Raw genomic sequence first — 15,620 nt, 5'->3', positions numbered from 1 at the left:
GAGCTGGGGGGAGAGTGACTGCTCCCCGCACTCTAGTTTTTGGGTATTTGAATGTGCGTGAATGTAGTACGATAGAGAGTAAAAGATGTGAGATTGGAAGTATGTTTAGGAATAGAAGGATGGATATATTGGCTTTGTGTGAGACAAGATAAAAAGGAAAGGATAAGTGATGTTTGGTGAAATGTCTGGTAGTGTGTCTGGAGTGAAAGGGGAAGAGCAAGAGAAAGTGTGGCTTTATTGCTGAGTGAATGGATGACAGGTTAAGTAGTGGAATGGAAGGAGATATCATCTAGGTTAATGTAGGTAAGGGTTAGGTTGGGTAGGGAATGTTGGGCTTTTGTCAGTGCGTATGGGCCAGGTTGTGAGAAAAGTGAAGAGCGGAATGAGTTCTGGAATGAATTAACTAGGTGTGTAGAAGGACTGAGTAGAAGGAATTATGTAGTTGTCATGGGTGACTTAAATGCTAGAGTGGGCGCTAGAAGGGTAGAAGGTGTCATTGGGAAGTATGGCGTACCAGGTGAAAATTAGAGTGGTGAGAGACTGGTAGATGTGTGTTGAGCAGAAGATGGTGATAAGTTCTAGCTTTTTCAAAAAAGAAAGAGAAAAACAAATATACATGGGTAAGAGTGGCAAATAGAAGAGTGGTAGAAAGGGCGTTAATGAATTATGTGTTGATAACTAAAAGAATGTTTGGAAGATTGAAAGATGTGCACATGTTTAGGAGTATGGCTAACGGTATGTCTGATAATTTTTTGGTGGAAGGAAAATTAGTTGTAGCAAAAGAGTGGGGGAATAGAGTAGGTGGATGTAAAAGGGAGCTAGTGAGGGTTGAAGAGCTAATAAAACCCGGGGTAAAAAGTAAATATCAAGAAAGTTTGAAAATGGCATATAACGAAGTGAAAGTAAGAGAAACGGGTAATTTAGAGAAGGAGTGGAAGTTAGTGAAAGAAAATTTTGTTGGGATTGCAAGTGATGTGTGTGGCAAGAAGTTTGTTGGAGGCAATATGAGGAAGGGCAGTGAATGGTGAAATGAAGGAGTGAAGGTAAAAGTGGAAGAGATAAAGAGGGCTTTTGAAGAATGGCTGCAGAGTAATAGTGTAGAGAAGTATGAAAGATAGAGAGAGAAAAATGTGGAAGTAAAGCGCAAGGTAAGTGAGGCAAAGACGGCAGCTGACCTGAGGTGGGGTCAGGGATTGGGTCATTCATATGAAGAGAATAAGAAGAAGTTTTGGAAAGAAGTGAAGAAAGTAAGGAAGGCTGGTTCAAGAATTGAAGAGACAGTGAAAGATGGAAATGGAAGGTTGTTAAAAGGAGAGGAGGCAAGGGAAAGGTGGTCAGAATATTTTGAAAGTTTACTGAATGCCGAGGATAATAGGGAGGCAGATATAATTGCTGTTGCAGGTGTTGATGTGCCGGTGTTGGGAGATAAGAATAAGAGAGAGATTACAATAGAGGAAGTGAGGAGAGCACTAGATGAAACAAGAGTAGGCAAACCATCTGGTATGGATGGTGTGAGAGCCGAGTTGTTGAAGGACTATACTTGACTGGATAGTGAGATTGTTTAATACTGTGTGTGTTTTGTGTTGTCAATGTACCAGTAGATTGGGTTTGTGCGTGTATTGTACCACTATATAAGGGTAAGGGAGATGTGCATGAGTGTTGTAATTCAAGGGGTATTAGTTTGTTGAGTGTGGTGGGAAAAGTGTATGGTAGAGTACTGATTAATAGGATTAAGGATAAAACAGAGAATGCAATCTTAGAAGTACAGTGTGGTTTTAGAAGAGGTAGGGGTTGTATGAATCAGATTTTTACAGTTAGGCAGATATGCGAGAAATATTTAGCAAAAGGTAAGGAGGTGTATGTTGCATTTATGGATCTGGAGAAAGCATATGATAGAGTTGATAGGGAAGCAATGTGGAATGTGATGAGGTTAAATGGAGTTGGTGGAAGGTTGTTGCAAGCAGTGAAAAGTTTCAACAAAGATGGTAAAGAATGTGTTAGGATAGGAAATGAAGTGAGCGATTGGTTTCCGGTGAGAGTGGGGCTGAGACAGGGATGTGTGATGTCGCCGTGGTTGTTTAACTTGTATGTTGATGGAATGGTGAAAGAGGTGAATGCTCAAGTGCTTGGACGAGGATTGAAACTGGTAGACGAGAATGACCATGAATGGGAGGTAAATCAGTTGTTTGCGAATGATACTGTACTGGTTGCAGATGCAGAAGAGAAGCTGGGATGATTAGTGACAGAATTTGGAAGAGTGTGTGAGAGAACGAAGTTGAGAGTTAATGTGGGTAAGAGTAAGGTTATGAGATGTACGAGAAGGGAGGGTGGTGCGAGGTTGAATGTCATGTTGAATGGAGAGTTACTTGAGGAGGTGGATCAGTTTAAGTACTTGGGTTCTTTTGTTGCAGCAAATGGTGGAGTGGAAGCAGATATACATCAGAGTGAATGAAGGATGCAAAGTGTTGGGGGCAGTTAAGGGAGTAGTAAAAAATAGAGGGTTGGACATGAATGTAAAGAGAGTTCTGTATGAGAAAGTGATTGTACCAACTGTGATGTATGGATTGGAGTTGTGGGGAATGAAAGTGACGGAGAGACAGAAATTGAATATGTTTGAGATGAAATGTCTAAGGAGTATGGCTGGTGTATCTCGAGTAGATAGGGGTAGGAACGAAGTAGTGAGGATGAGAACGGGTGTAAGAAATGAGTTAGCAGCCAGAGTGGATATGAATGTGTTGAGGTGGTTTGGCCATGTTGAGAGAATGGAAAATGGTTGTCTGCTAAAGAAGGTGATGAATGCAAGAGTTGATGGGAGAAGTACAAGAGGAAGGCCAAGGTTTGGGTGGATGGATGGAGTCAAGGAAGCTCTGGGTGATAGGAGGATAGATGTGAGAGAGGCAAGAGAGAGTGCTACAAATAGGAATGAATGGCGAGCGATTGTGACGCAGTTCCGGTAGGCTCTGCTACTTCCTCCGGTGCCTTGGAAGACCGTAGAGGTAGCAGCAGTAGGGGATTCAGCGTTATGAAGCTTCATCTGTGGTGGATTACAGGGGAGGGTGGGCTGTGGCACCCCTAGCAGTACCAGGAGAACTCGGTTGAGTCCCTTGTCAGGCTGGGAGGAACGTAGAGAGGAGAGGTCCACTTTTCTGTTTCATTTTTTGATGTCGGCTAACCCCCAAAATTGGGGGAAGTGCCTTGGTGTATGTATGTATCTTCAATACAGTGTACACGTTAGAGCAAAACTTCTCATTTGCTCAACCTTTCATTCTTTCAATTAATGTTGCATTAAGAAAGCCAGTTCTATGACTGACATTTCTTAAGCAAATTATTACCACATTTCCCGTATCATATGACACTACAAGTGGTAAGACACACCCTATATTTAGCTTAGTAATTTTTGGAAAAAGAATTTGAGGTTTTTAAAACCTACTATAGCAGCAATTCTAGCGTGATTTTTCGTCTGGCACAGTAAATTTTCATATTTTGGATGTATTATGAATGTGACAGATAACTATTAATTAGCTGTCTATTTGTCAACCCAATTTTATTATATAAAATACAACAAAACCAGTTGTAGTTGCATAGCATCATAGTAATGTTTTCAAGTGTTTGTTTACATGAAACTTTTTAACTTGAAGTGAGATGTTTATTCAAGGTTCTGTTCAGCAATAACTATGTATTATTTTGGAGGCCATGCAACAGTCATTACTAAAATATTGTTTTATTACAAAATATCATCAAAATATGAGAAAATATATAAGTACTGTATAAACAACTAATGGAACCTAGCATCGTCTGCTTGCATAACACTAATTGGTATGTTTGCGTGTAGATGGTGTTGGCAACTTGGTGAGTAATCAAGTGTTCACCAAAACAAAACCAAATATCTTGTTACCTTCATTAATTAAAGGAAGTGCAATTATTTATTACATATGACTGATAATTGTGGGCTTATTTTATGTCTGGCGAGTGTGAGCGTTTTTATGTCAATACTGGGGTGTTTGAGAGTTGTCAAATTTCCCAGTACAACTTTATCTTAGTGTTAAGAAGAAGGGTGATTTTTTGGGGTATTTTTCTGGAAAAAAGGGACGTCTTATGACACGGGAAATACAGTACTTTAAAAATTCTTTGAGTTCACATAGATATACAAAGCTCAGCTTTACAATTGACACTTCTAAATTGAGATTGCATGCTACTGCTATAGAGCATGGTTTTAGTTGAAGCCAATTGGGTTTGGGGAAATATAAAGAGTTTGATCACAACCTTCGGAATTCTGTCCTAACCAAGGAAGTAAGGCGCTTAACACAACAACCTATGTGGAACAGCAATCTAATATTCATTTCACCACCCTTACCAACAAAATTCTCTAAGCCAAAGATTCTCAAGAATTATGTGAGAAAAAAAAATTCATAAAAATATACAGTATATTGCTTTTCCTTTCAGGATATAAATTACTTTCTTATTTGCCTTAAAAAAACATCTAAATATAATTAGGGGATAAAATTAGGTGACATTTAGTTTTACTGAAAAAAATGATATATCAAGAAATTACATTAATTAAAAAAAAAATATATTTTGTCTAAACAAATATTATCTACAGTATACAAGTGTGTGTTGGAGAAAGGAGTAATCCGAAGGGTAAAGTCCATCAAATTCCAAGGGAGGCTGTTTTGTGTTCCCAAGAAGGACTCAGAAAAACTCGGAGTCATTCTGGACTTGTCGCCACTCAACAAGTTCATAGTGAACTGCAAGTTCAAGATGCTAACATTGCAACACATAAGGACCTTACTGCCCAAGAGGGCATTTACCGTCTCCATAGATTTGTCAGACGCCTATTGGCACGTTCCAATCAATCGTCAACTCTCCCCCACCTAGGGTTCAAGCTACATCGAAGACTCTACGCCTTCAGAGCCATGCCATTCGGGCTAAACATAGCCCCAAGGATCTTCACGAAGCTTGCGAGCGTAGCTCTCAAACAATTACGCCTAAAGGGAATCCAGGTGGTAGCCTACCTGGACGACTGGCTGGTGTGGGCAGCATCCAAGACAGAATGTTTGCAAGCTTCCCTACAGGTGATCCAGTTCCTAGAGTATCTAGGCATCAAGATCAACAGAAAAAAGTCTCGACTTTCTCCATCTCAAAAGTTCCAGTGGTTGGGAATCCACTGGGACCTAGTGTCACACCAACTCTCCATCCCGGCGAAGAAGAGGAAGGAGATAGCTGGTTCGGTCAAGAGACTTCTGGATTCCGAAAGGATATCAAGACGCGAACAGGAGAGAGTGCTGGGTCCTCTCCAGTTTGCTTCAGTAACAGACCCGCTGCTACGAGCACAGCTAAAGGATGCAACCAGAGTGTGGAGAAGTTATGCATCAAACGCGCGAAGAGATCTGATAAGACCAGTTCCGCTTCGTCTACGTACGCTTCTCAGGCCTTGGTCCCGAGTCAGGCAACTAAAGAAGTCGGTTCTTCTTCAGCCACCTCCCCCCTCGTTGACTATTCACACAGACGCCTCGAAGGAGGGGTGGGGAGGTCATTCTCATCGGAAGAAGGCCCAAGGAACTTGGTCCAATCTATTCAAGACATTTCACATAAACTTTCTGGAAGCTATGGCAGTACTCCTTACCTTGAGGAAAGTCTCCCCTCGGCGCTCGATCCACATAAGGTTGGTGCTGGACAGCGAGGTGATTGTGAGATGCTTGAATCGACAAGGATCGAGGTCACCACCACTCAACCAGGTAATGTTGGCCATCTTTCGACTGGCAGAAAAGAAGAAGTGGTACCTGTCGGCAGTTCACCTTCAAGGAGTCCGCAATGTGACAGCGCACGCTCTATCCAGGTTCACACCGATAGTCGGAATGGTCCCTAGACGCAGGATCGTTCTCCTTCATCTTGAGTCAAGTCCCAGAACTGCAGATAGACCTCTTTGCGACAAAAGACAACAAGAAGTTACCCCTTTACGTGTCCCCGTACGAGAATCCCTTGGCGGAAGCAGTGGACGCGATGTCCCTCGACTGGAACAGATGGTCCAGGATTTACCTGTTCCCTCCTCACAACCTTCTATTGAGGGTCCTCAACAAACAGATCTTTCAAGGGAGTAGCGGCAATAGTGGCTCACAAGTGGCCGAACAGCGTGTGGTTCCCTCTGGCATTGGAACTACGGCTGAAGTGTCTACCGTTACCAGATCCAGTTCTGACCTAGCGAGTGCAGAAGTCGACTGTCTGCGCGTCATCACAGAAAACCCGGAACCTGCAGCTCATGATTTTCTCTCCCTAGCGGTGAGAAAACGTTTCGGGATTTCGAAAGACAGTATAGACTTCCTAAAGGAATATAAGTGCAAATCTACTAGAAGGCAATATGAGTCATCGTGGAGGAAATGGGTGGCCTTTGTCAAGGCGAAGAATCCGCAAAAGATCTCGACGGACTTCTGCTTATCTTTCTTCATCCACCTCCATGGTCAAGGGTTAGCAGCCAACACAATATCAACATGTAAATCTGCTTTGACAAGACCCATTTTATATGCCTTCCAGGTCGACCTCTCTAACGATATTTTTAATAAAATTCCGAAAGCCTGTGCTAGGCTCAGACCATCAGCACCTCCAAAGGCCATTTCATGATCTTTAGATAAAGTTCTTCATTTTGCTTCGCTGTTGAACAATGGAGAGTGCGCTTTAAAGGATTTGACCCAAAAAGTTATTTTCCTGTTTGCACTCGCGTTGGGGGCCAGGGTTAGTGAAATTGTAGCCCTCTCGAGAGAGGAGGGTCGTGTTCAGTTCTTGGATGGGGGAGAACTGAACCTGTTTCCGGATCCTACGTTTCTCGCCAAGAATGAGTTACCCACCAACAGGTGGGGTCCCTGGAGAATCTGCCCTCTGAAAGAAGATGCATCTCTATGTCCAGTGGAATGCCTAAAGGTCTATCTTCGTAGAACTTCAGACTTCAGGGGTGGTCAACTTTTCAGGGGAGAAACATCAGGCTCAAATTTATCACTGAAACAACTTAGGGCGAAAATCACCTATTTTATTCGCAGAGCGGATCCAGACAGTACACCCGCAGGTCACGATCCGAGGAAAGTTGCCTCATCCTTAAATTTCTTTAATTGTATGGATTTCGAACATCTTCGTTCATACACTGGCTGGAAGTCTTCCAGAGTGTTCTTTCGTCACTATGCGAAGCAAGTGGAGCAACTAAAGAGGTCTGTGGTAGCAGTGGGTAGTGTCGTTAACCCTGCTGTTTAACTCTGCGAGGAACAGTGGATTTAATTGGGACGATTAATTCTGGGGTGAGTGTGTAGTTACGAACTGTTCTACAAACTAAGTGTTAGGGCACTGGGTTGCCCACATTGACTGTTCCACTTTCAAAGGTGAACCTAGCATAAGTGCAGACATGTGTGCCGAGCGTTTCCAATGCTAATGTAACTGATTAGTAATACAGACTTTTATGATTTTGATACCTCGGTATGTTAAAAGTGGCGCTAATGTTTTTCTTTCAGATAAACAAGTTTTCTGTTTACTATCATGCTTATGCTTATTTGTTGGTTATCCTCCTCTTATATATATATAATGGTTGTTTAACCTGTTTTATTTATTGTTTGTCAAACTAGTTCTTGTGAACCTTGCGTCTCCTTCACCTGTGTCAATTTATTTGATATAATTTTGCATTATGTTCTATGTATATTTATCTGGGATAATTCTAATAGATTGTTCCTTTATGCAAGCATTCTTTGCATTGGTTTATGCTTTCCCTTAGCGGGAGGACTCCATGCCCTAAGGGGACGGTGGCGGATATGCAAGTTTTCCTCCTACTCGGATATAAACCTTTGTCCAATCCAGTATTGAACGGAGAACTGGTCGATATTTCATATTGACTCAGTGGTTCCTTACAAACTACGCTTTACATGATATAGGATGAGACCACTATATTGGCTTGTCTGTTATTCATACATAGGTATATGTACTCTTCGAGACTTTTCCAGAGTCTAGTAGGACTCTTCCCTGTAGGGGGCAGGAAGCACTAACATGGTCTATGGTTAGTTGAAAAGATGTATGACGGTAACATCTTAGGTCTCTAGGTCTAGTTGGCCGGGAAATACCTTCGGGGAGTACGGCACGTTTCGAGAATCCACAGATACAGTAATGCTCTGCTATACTTCCATCAGGACGACATGGCTTGAGCCCAAAAAACGGATTTTGAGCGAAGTGAAACATCTATTTTTGGGTGAGATGGCCATGTCGTCTTGATGGACCCGCCCCTCCCTTTCTTTGAAAGGGCTGTAGGTCCCCTCCCTACATACAGTATCTGTAGCACCTCGTGTATCGCTACAAGGAATACAGATGGCGCCGTGAGCGGCGCAATGCACGCTTACGAAACGGGAGAGGAGAAATACCTTGCGAGCGGCTCTCCTTTCTTTCTCATTTTCGTTTTCTTGCCAATTGACCCCTTCGAAGTGTTTTAACTCTGTTCGAGGTGCAGATTGCTATGTGGCGTGTCAAGAATACGTCCTCTGATATTTCGGGATATCCCTGGTTCTTTTATTAGGGATATTCGCTCCAGGAGTTAGAATTCTGGGTACCTTAAGGTAAATTCTCTGGGAATATCGCCGTAGTTATATATACCCAAGGAAGCTACCCTTTAGGAACTTCCATCAGATCGACATGGCTTGAGCCCAAAAAAACCTGCTGCTTGATTACTGCAAAGAACAGTGCACTATTTGGGACTTATAGTGAAGGGTGTACATGATAGACTCGTAAGGCATATCATGTTGAGTTTTGTGTTTAAGTGATGACACTATAGACTGTTCTCCCTACACAGGTGACATTAAGCATAATAGACTGACACAAGTGCCAGGCATTCTTATATGCACAGTGTTCCTAGTAACAACAGAATGTATGGTGAAATTTTTATATTTCCCTTAGAGTGGCTAATGTTTCCTTTTCAGGTAATCCCTATTTATTTCTGTTATTACTGTTTATGCTTTTATGCAGAATTATTCAGCATACATTGTAATTGAATACAACCATGATTTCTATTTTTGTAATAAACAATAGAACGAATATTTGCGTCTCTTTCGCCCCAAATATTCCAGTGTATGTATAAGTCAGAGTATCCTTGACTCTTTTGATATTTAAGTAAATATCGGAACTAAGATTCATATTGTTCCAAGCAAACAGGTAAGATTTTATTGTTCTAGACTGTTCATTTTACTGTTTAAGGTTTCCTACACGTATATAAACCTGTCCGTCTCTTTATCGACAGACCTGGGAGGTACAGTAACCTGTCCAGACCAATACCATCCTAATACAGACTATGCTTTACGTATATGATGACACTAATATACGAACTGTTTGCTAGATTGTTCCTTGAACTCACAATCCTTGGGTTTTGTTTCCTCGAGTCTACCCAGACTCTTCCCTGTAGGGGGCAGGAAGCACTGACATATTTCATGATCAGCTGATTGATGTATAACGGTAACATCAAGTGTCTCTAGGTCTAAAGACCAAAAGGAAAGATTTAGCTCGAGATGAACGGCACTATTGAAAATCCACAGATACATTAATGCTCTGGTAAACTTCCATCACGACGACATGGCCTGAGCCCAAAAAACGGATTTTGAGCAAAGCAAAAAGACTATTTTTGGGTGAGGTAGCCATGTCGTCCTGATGGACCCACCCTCTTTTGGGACAAAAGGATAATGAATCCCTCTCTATAGTACTGTATCTGCAACACCTACAAAGCTAGAAAGAATGACTTGGTGGCGCCTCGCGGTGGCGGATTGGCGCACTATTTGCAGAGCAGTAGGGAGCGTCAAGAGCGTTGTCTCTTTAACGACTCTCATTATTCTTGCCTCTCTTTCCCCTCGAAGTGAAAGCTCTATTGGGGGCGTAGATAGCCATGAGACGTGTCAAGAATATGTCCTCTGATATTACGCGATATTCCTTTGTAAAATTTTAAGGGATATTCGCTCCAGGAGTTAGAATTCTGAATACCTTTGGTAAATTCTCTGGGATATATCACTGTAGTCAAATATACCTAGGAAGCTACCTTTGAAGGAACTTCCATCAGGACGACTTCTACCTCACCCAAAAATAGATTTTTCGCTTCGTTCAAAATCCTTTTTCTCTTTCTCCTTCTGCCAATCTACCTCTGGCAACACTGTATTTGGCTCTCCGTAAATAACAACTTCTCTCTCCGGATTGATCAAAAGGAGGAACTTCCAGTTGACATAAGAGAATCGAAAAGGTCAGATCAACAGGGAACACCACCGTGCGAAATCGCTACAGAATTAGGAATGTCTACCATCTTGGATATGGCACTGTTGTGATACTCAGTAGTATGTGAACTAGGGTAACCTTGATACGGCTCCCCTTCTAATTTTGCCACTTTCCCCCTCGAAGTGTAAACCTTATTCGGGGTGCAGATTGCTATGTGGCGTGTCAAGAATACGTCCCCTGATATTATGTGATATCCTTGAGAGAAAATTTAAGGATATTCGCGCCAGGAGTTAGAATTCTGGAGACCTAAAGGTAAAATTCTCTGGGAATATCACTGTAGTACATATATCCCTTAGGAAGCTACTAATAGGAACTTCCATCAGGACGACATGGCTTGAGCCCAAATATATACATATACATATACATATACATATACATGACAGCAGGCCGGGAGGAAAAGGAAACGAAGATGGGACAAGCGCTTTCGTGTTATTATTACACCTCTTCACGGTCTTATGGTTTAAAAATACAATTAGAATACAAAGAAACCTCTGTGATGACGTAAAACAGAAGAAATGAGCAAATTACAAATTACTTCAAAGTTAGTTGTTTAAAAATGTTGTTTACAAGAAATTCATCCAGTTTGTACATACCTGAACTGGTGTTAAGCAGATCTTCGAAATTTTTCTTAATTAAAACTGTTTCAATGATATTTCTTTTAACAAAATCTTTACAAAATATAAGTTCTTTAGCAGCTTTCCAATTAATAGCGTGGTTGCACTCATTCATATGCTGAAAAAGACTGCTGGCAATGTTTCCCGTTCTTACATTATATTTATGCTGTTTTATTCGAGTTTCTAGTGCTTTGCCACTTTGACCGATATATCGTTTATTACACTGATTGCATGGAATTTCGTATATACATCCATTAATCTGTTTTGGGGAATTTTTTATCAATATATTCTTTAGTGTGTTGTTTCTAAAAATTACATTAATTCCAAAAGGTTTTAAAATTCCAGGTAGAGGTACAAACTGTTTGAAAAAAGGTAAAACAAGGAGGTTATTCACATTAAAATCATCGTTGTTAACAAAGCCATAAAAAGTTTTCTTAGCCTTTTGACAGGCTTTGTTTATGATTTGATGGGTACTTTAAAATAGATGCTATTTCATGAATTTTCCCAAGCTCAGCTTCAAGGAGATCAGGGCAACTTACCCGCAGTGCCCGTAAAAACATGGATGAAAAAACCATCATTTTGGTTGATGGGTGATGATTAGAATAAAAATGTATGTACGAATTAACATTCGTAAGTTTTCTATATACAGTAAATTTAAAAGACCTTTCTTGTCTAAATACTAGAACATCTAAAAAGGGAAGCTTGTTATCGAATTCTATCTCCAATGAAAACTCAATAGATGGTACCAGAGTGTTTAAGGCTGTTAGAAAAGCTTTTTCATCCTTATCAATGGGCCAAGCACAAAAAATATCATCAACATATCTGACCCAGAAGATACCTACAGGAAGAATCCTAGGTAGGTACTTGGTCTCAAAAAATTCCATGTAAATATTGCTTAACAAAGGAGAGAGAGGATTGCCCATTGCCATACCAAATTTCTGTTCAAAGAATTCACCATTAAAAGTAAACCTACTACCTTTTATGCACAATTTTAAAAGTTTAAGAATAGAGTCCGTATCCACAGTAAACGTATGTTTGACGAGTTGTCTTTAAAAAACTAACAATTCATCCACAGGAACTTTCGTAAAAAGTGATTTTACATCAAAGCTTATTAACTTAAAATTATAGTTAAAATCAAACCTCCTTAACCTAAAAATAAAATCTTCATTATTTTTCACAGGATGAAAAAGCTTTTCTAACAGCCTTAAACACTCTGGTACCATCTATTGAGTTTTCATTGGAGATAGAATTCGATAACAAGCTTCCCTTTTTAGATGTTCTAGTATTTAGACAAGAAAGGTTTTTTAAATTTACTGTATATAGAAAACTTACGAATGTTAATTCGTACATACATTTTTATTCTAATCATCACCCATCAACCAAAATGATGGTTTTTTCATCCATGTTTTTACAGGCACTGCGGGTAAGTTGCCCTGATCTCCTTGAAGCTGAGCTTGGGAAAATTCATGAAATAGCATCTATTTTAAAGTACCCATCACATTTCATAAACAAAGCCTGTCAAAAGGCTAAGAAAACTTTTTATGGCTTTGTTAACAACGATGATTTTAATGTGAATAACCTCCTTGTTTTACCTTTTTTCAAACAGTTTGTACCTCTACCTGGAATTTTAAAACCTTTTGGAATTAATGTAATTTTTAGAAACAACACACTCAAGAACATATTGATAAAAAATTCCCCAAAACAGATTAATGGATGTATATACGAAATTCCATGCAATCAGTGTAATAAACGATATATCGGTCAAAGTGGCAAAGCACTAGAAACTCGAATAAAACAGCATAAATATAATGTAAGAACGGGAAACATTGCCAGCAGTCTTTTTCAGCATATGAATGAGTGCAACCACGCTATTAATAGGAAAGCTGCTAAAGAACTTATATTTTGTAAAGATTTTGTTAAAAGAAATATCATTGAAACAGTTTTAATTAAGAAAAATTTCGAAGATCTGCTTAACACCAGTTCAGGTATGTACAAACTGGATGAATTTCTTGTAAACAACATTTTTAAACAACTAACTTTGAAGTAATTTGTAATTTGCTCATTTCTTCTGTTTTACGTCATCACAGAGGTTTCTTTGTATTCTAATTGTATTTTTAAACCATAAGACCGTGAAGAGGTGTAATAATAACACGAAAGCGCTTGTCCCATCTTCGTTTCCTTTTCCTCCCGGCCTGCTGTCATCTTGAGACATCGCACGTTCCAGCGATTTGTCATTAATATATATATATATATATATATATATATATATATATATATATATATATATATATATATATATATATATATATATATATATTAAAACTTAACATAAGTTTATTCAATTTTAATTACTTATCCGGAAAGAACTTTGGTATACAATAAAAGGTCTTTAGAGTATTATTTTACATTCTTACCACATAATAAAGATCACGCAATGATTTAAGAACAATGACAATCTGAGCTATAAATATATATATATATATATATATATATATATATATATATATATATATATATATATATATATATATATATATATATATATATATAAAACTTAACATAAGTTTATTCAATTTTAATTACTTATCCGGAAAGAACTTTGGTATACAATAAAAGGTCTTTAGAGTATTATTTTACATTCTTACCACATAATAAAGATCACGCAATGATTTAAGAACAATGACAATCTGAGCTATAAATATTGTTCTAAACAGAACATTTAATGACATAAGCTTACAGATGTATAACAATAATCAAATCAAATTGTCCAAGATTAAGAGTTTTACGAAGACAACACAAGGCCACAACCCACGATTTTCTCATGTCTCTCGATTGCATCGTAATCTGTGACTTTTCTCAAGACGTCCAGTCCTTCCTCTACCACCCCAAAGCAACATCTCTCTTTTATCCAACTGTCAGTATTTCTAGTGCGAATGCCAAAAAGTAAAGAACCATCATCATCCGAGAAGTACGCAGTCATTTGCCCTGCCTTGCACGAAGTCTGTTTATAAATATCTTTCGTTTTCTCCTTCTGCCAATCTACCTCTGGCAACACTGCATTTCGTGGCACTCCGTAAATACAAACTTCTTCCTCCGGATTGTCCAAAAGGAAGCACCTCCAGTTGACGTAAGAGGATCCCAGATCTCCAGCGCATTTGTGGAGGAAATTGAGGGCCAGATTTCCCTCATCTATTACCTTAATGATTATTCTTCCCAGGAATGTTCCGTTAGCACCCACATGCAGGAATCCTCTTCGGGAATGCATACTCATGAAGTCTTCAAGCTGTTAATAGAGGAGATTTAGTATAATAACTTGACAGGCATATTGATGAGCAATACACTTCAGACTTACCTTGTAATATAGGACTGTGATGACATGATATTTTGCATATTGATGTGGTAGACGTTATATACTGTACACACTACTTAACCATTTAATTGTTAAACTTTTGCAACCTTCATTTCCATTCATGAATGACATGCATTTATACTCTTAGAAAAACCAAAAGTTTCTTCATCATATCCTATATGTTGCCATTTTTATTTAATGATCCAAATGATTATTATTGTTATTATTATTATTATTATTATTATTATTATTATTAAATAAAAAAATAAATAAACTACAAGAGAATTAATGAACAATTAATTTAATATATTTTCAGAACAGTAACAACACTAAAATAGTTTATACATATATTAACTAAATAGAAAAAGAAAATAAATCATTCGCTGCAAGCTTGAAGTTTTTAAGTTCCACAGATTCAACTACCTGATTAGGATAATTGTTAAATAACTTGGTCATAACTGGACCAAAACTTCTAGAGTACTGTGTAGTATTGAGCTTCATGGTGGAGAAAGCATGCCTATTAGAATTAACTACATGCCCAGTATTACGAACAGGAGGGTACTGTACGGGAAGATTAAATGCAAAGGATGGTCTGAGTTAGTTCTCAAAATGAACTACCTGAACAACGGTGCCAAAGATTAATATCTAGATCAGGAATGAGAAATTTAAAACATCACAACTTCTCCAAAAAATTGAGATGAGAATCAGCCACTGAACACCAGACAGGGGAACAATACCCTAAACTATCTGTGAATAGTACATTTTATGGGTACTTTTGAATAATCACTCATTGTTAATTTAGTATATAATTTTTTTATTTCTGAGATCACGCCGTAAAAAAATGAGATCGCATGCACAAAAACAGCATAGTTTACACAATAGAATGATCAACGAAAATCTAATAAAGGACTCTCAATATTATTATTATTATTACTTGCTAAGCTACAACCCTAGATGGAAAAGCAGGATGCTATAAGTCCAGGGGCTCCAACAGGGAAAATAGCCCAGTGAGGAAAGGAAAAATAAAATGTTTTAAGAACAGTAACATTAGAAGAAAAATTCGCCTATATAAACTACATAAACTTTAACAAAACAAGAGGAAGATAAATTCGATAAAATAGTGTGCCTGAGTATACCCACAAGCAAGAGAACTCTAACCCAAGACAGTGGAAAGCCAAGGAACAGAGGCTATGGTACTACCCAAGACTAGAGAACAATGGTTCGATTTTGGAGTGTCCTCCTAGAAGAGCTGCTTACCATAGCTAAAGTGTCTCTCCTACCCTTACTAAGAGGTAAGTGGCCACTGAACAATTATAGTGCAGTAACCCCTTGGGTGAAGAAGAATTGTTTGGTAATTTCAGTGTTGTCAGGTGTCTGAGGACAGAGGA

General features: G+C 38.8%; 1 protein-coding gene and 1 long non-coding RNA gene across 3 annotated transcripts in view; one reads left to right on the top strand and one right to left on the bottom strand.

Annotated features, from left to right (window-relative positions):
* Positions 1–15,620, top strand: part of LOC137638543 (uncharacterized) — a 312,041-nt gene that overhangs the window by 83,153 nt on the left and 213,268 nt on the right. The gene's annotated exons all lie outside the window — the stretch shown is intronic.
* Positions 13,577–15,620, bottom strand: part of LOC137638542 (tripartite motif-containing protein 59-like) — a 108,752-nt gene continuing 106,708 nt past the window's right edge. For both annotated transcript variants that reach the window (XM_068370678.1, XM_068370676.1), the window contains one exon: positions 13,577–14,166. In XM_068370678.1, coding sequence (XP_068226779.1) covers positions 13,666–14,166 — 501 coding nt within the window. In that variant the 3' untranslated portion in view covers positions 13,577–13,665. The remainder of the gene's footprint in view (positions 14,167–15,620) is intronic.

Source organism: Palaemon carinicauda, chromosome 3 (assembly GCF_036898095.1).
Source record: "Palaemon carinicauda isolate YSFRI2023 chromosome 3, ASM3689809v2, whole genome shotgun sequence".
Classification (NCBI taxonomy): domain Eukaryota; kingdom Metazoa; phylum Arthropoda; class Malacostraca; order Decapoda; family Palaemonidae; genus Palaemon; species Palaemon carinicauda.
The sequence above is the reverse complement of the archived record's forward strand: the minus strand, read 5'-3'. Positions and strand labels throughout refer to the sequence as shown.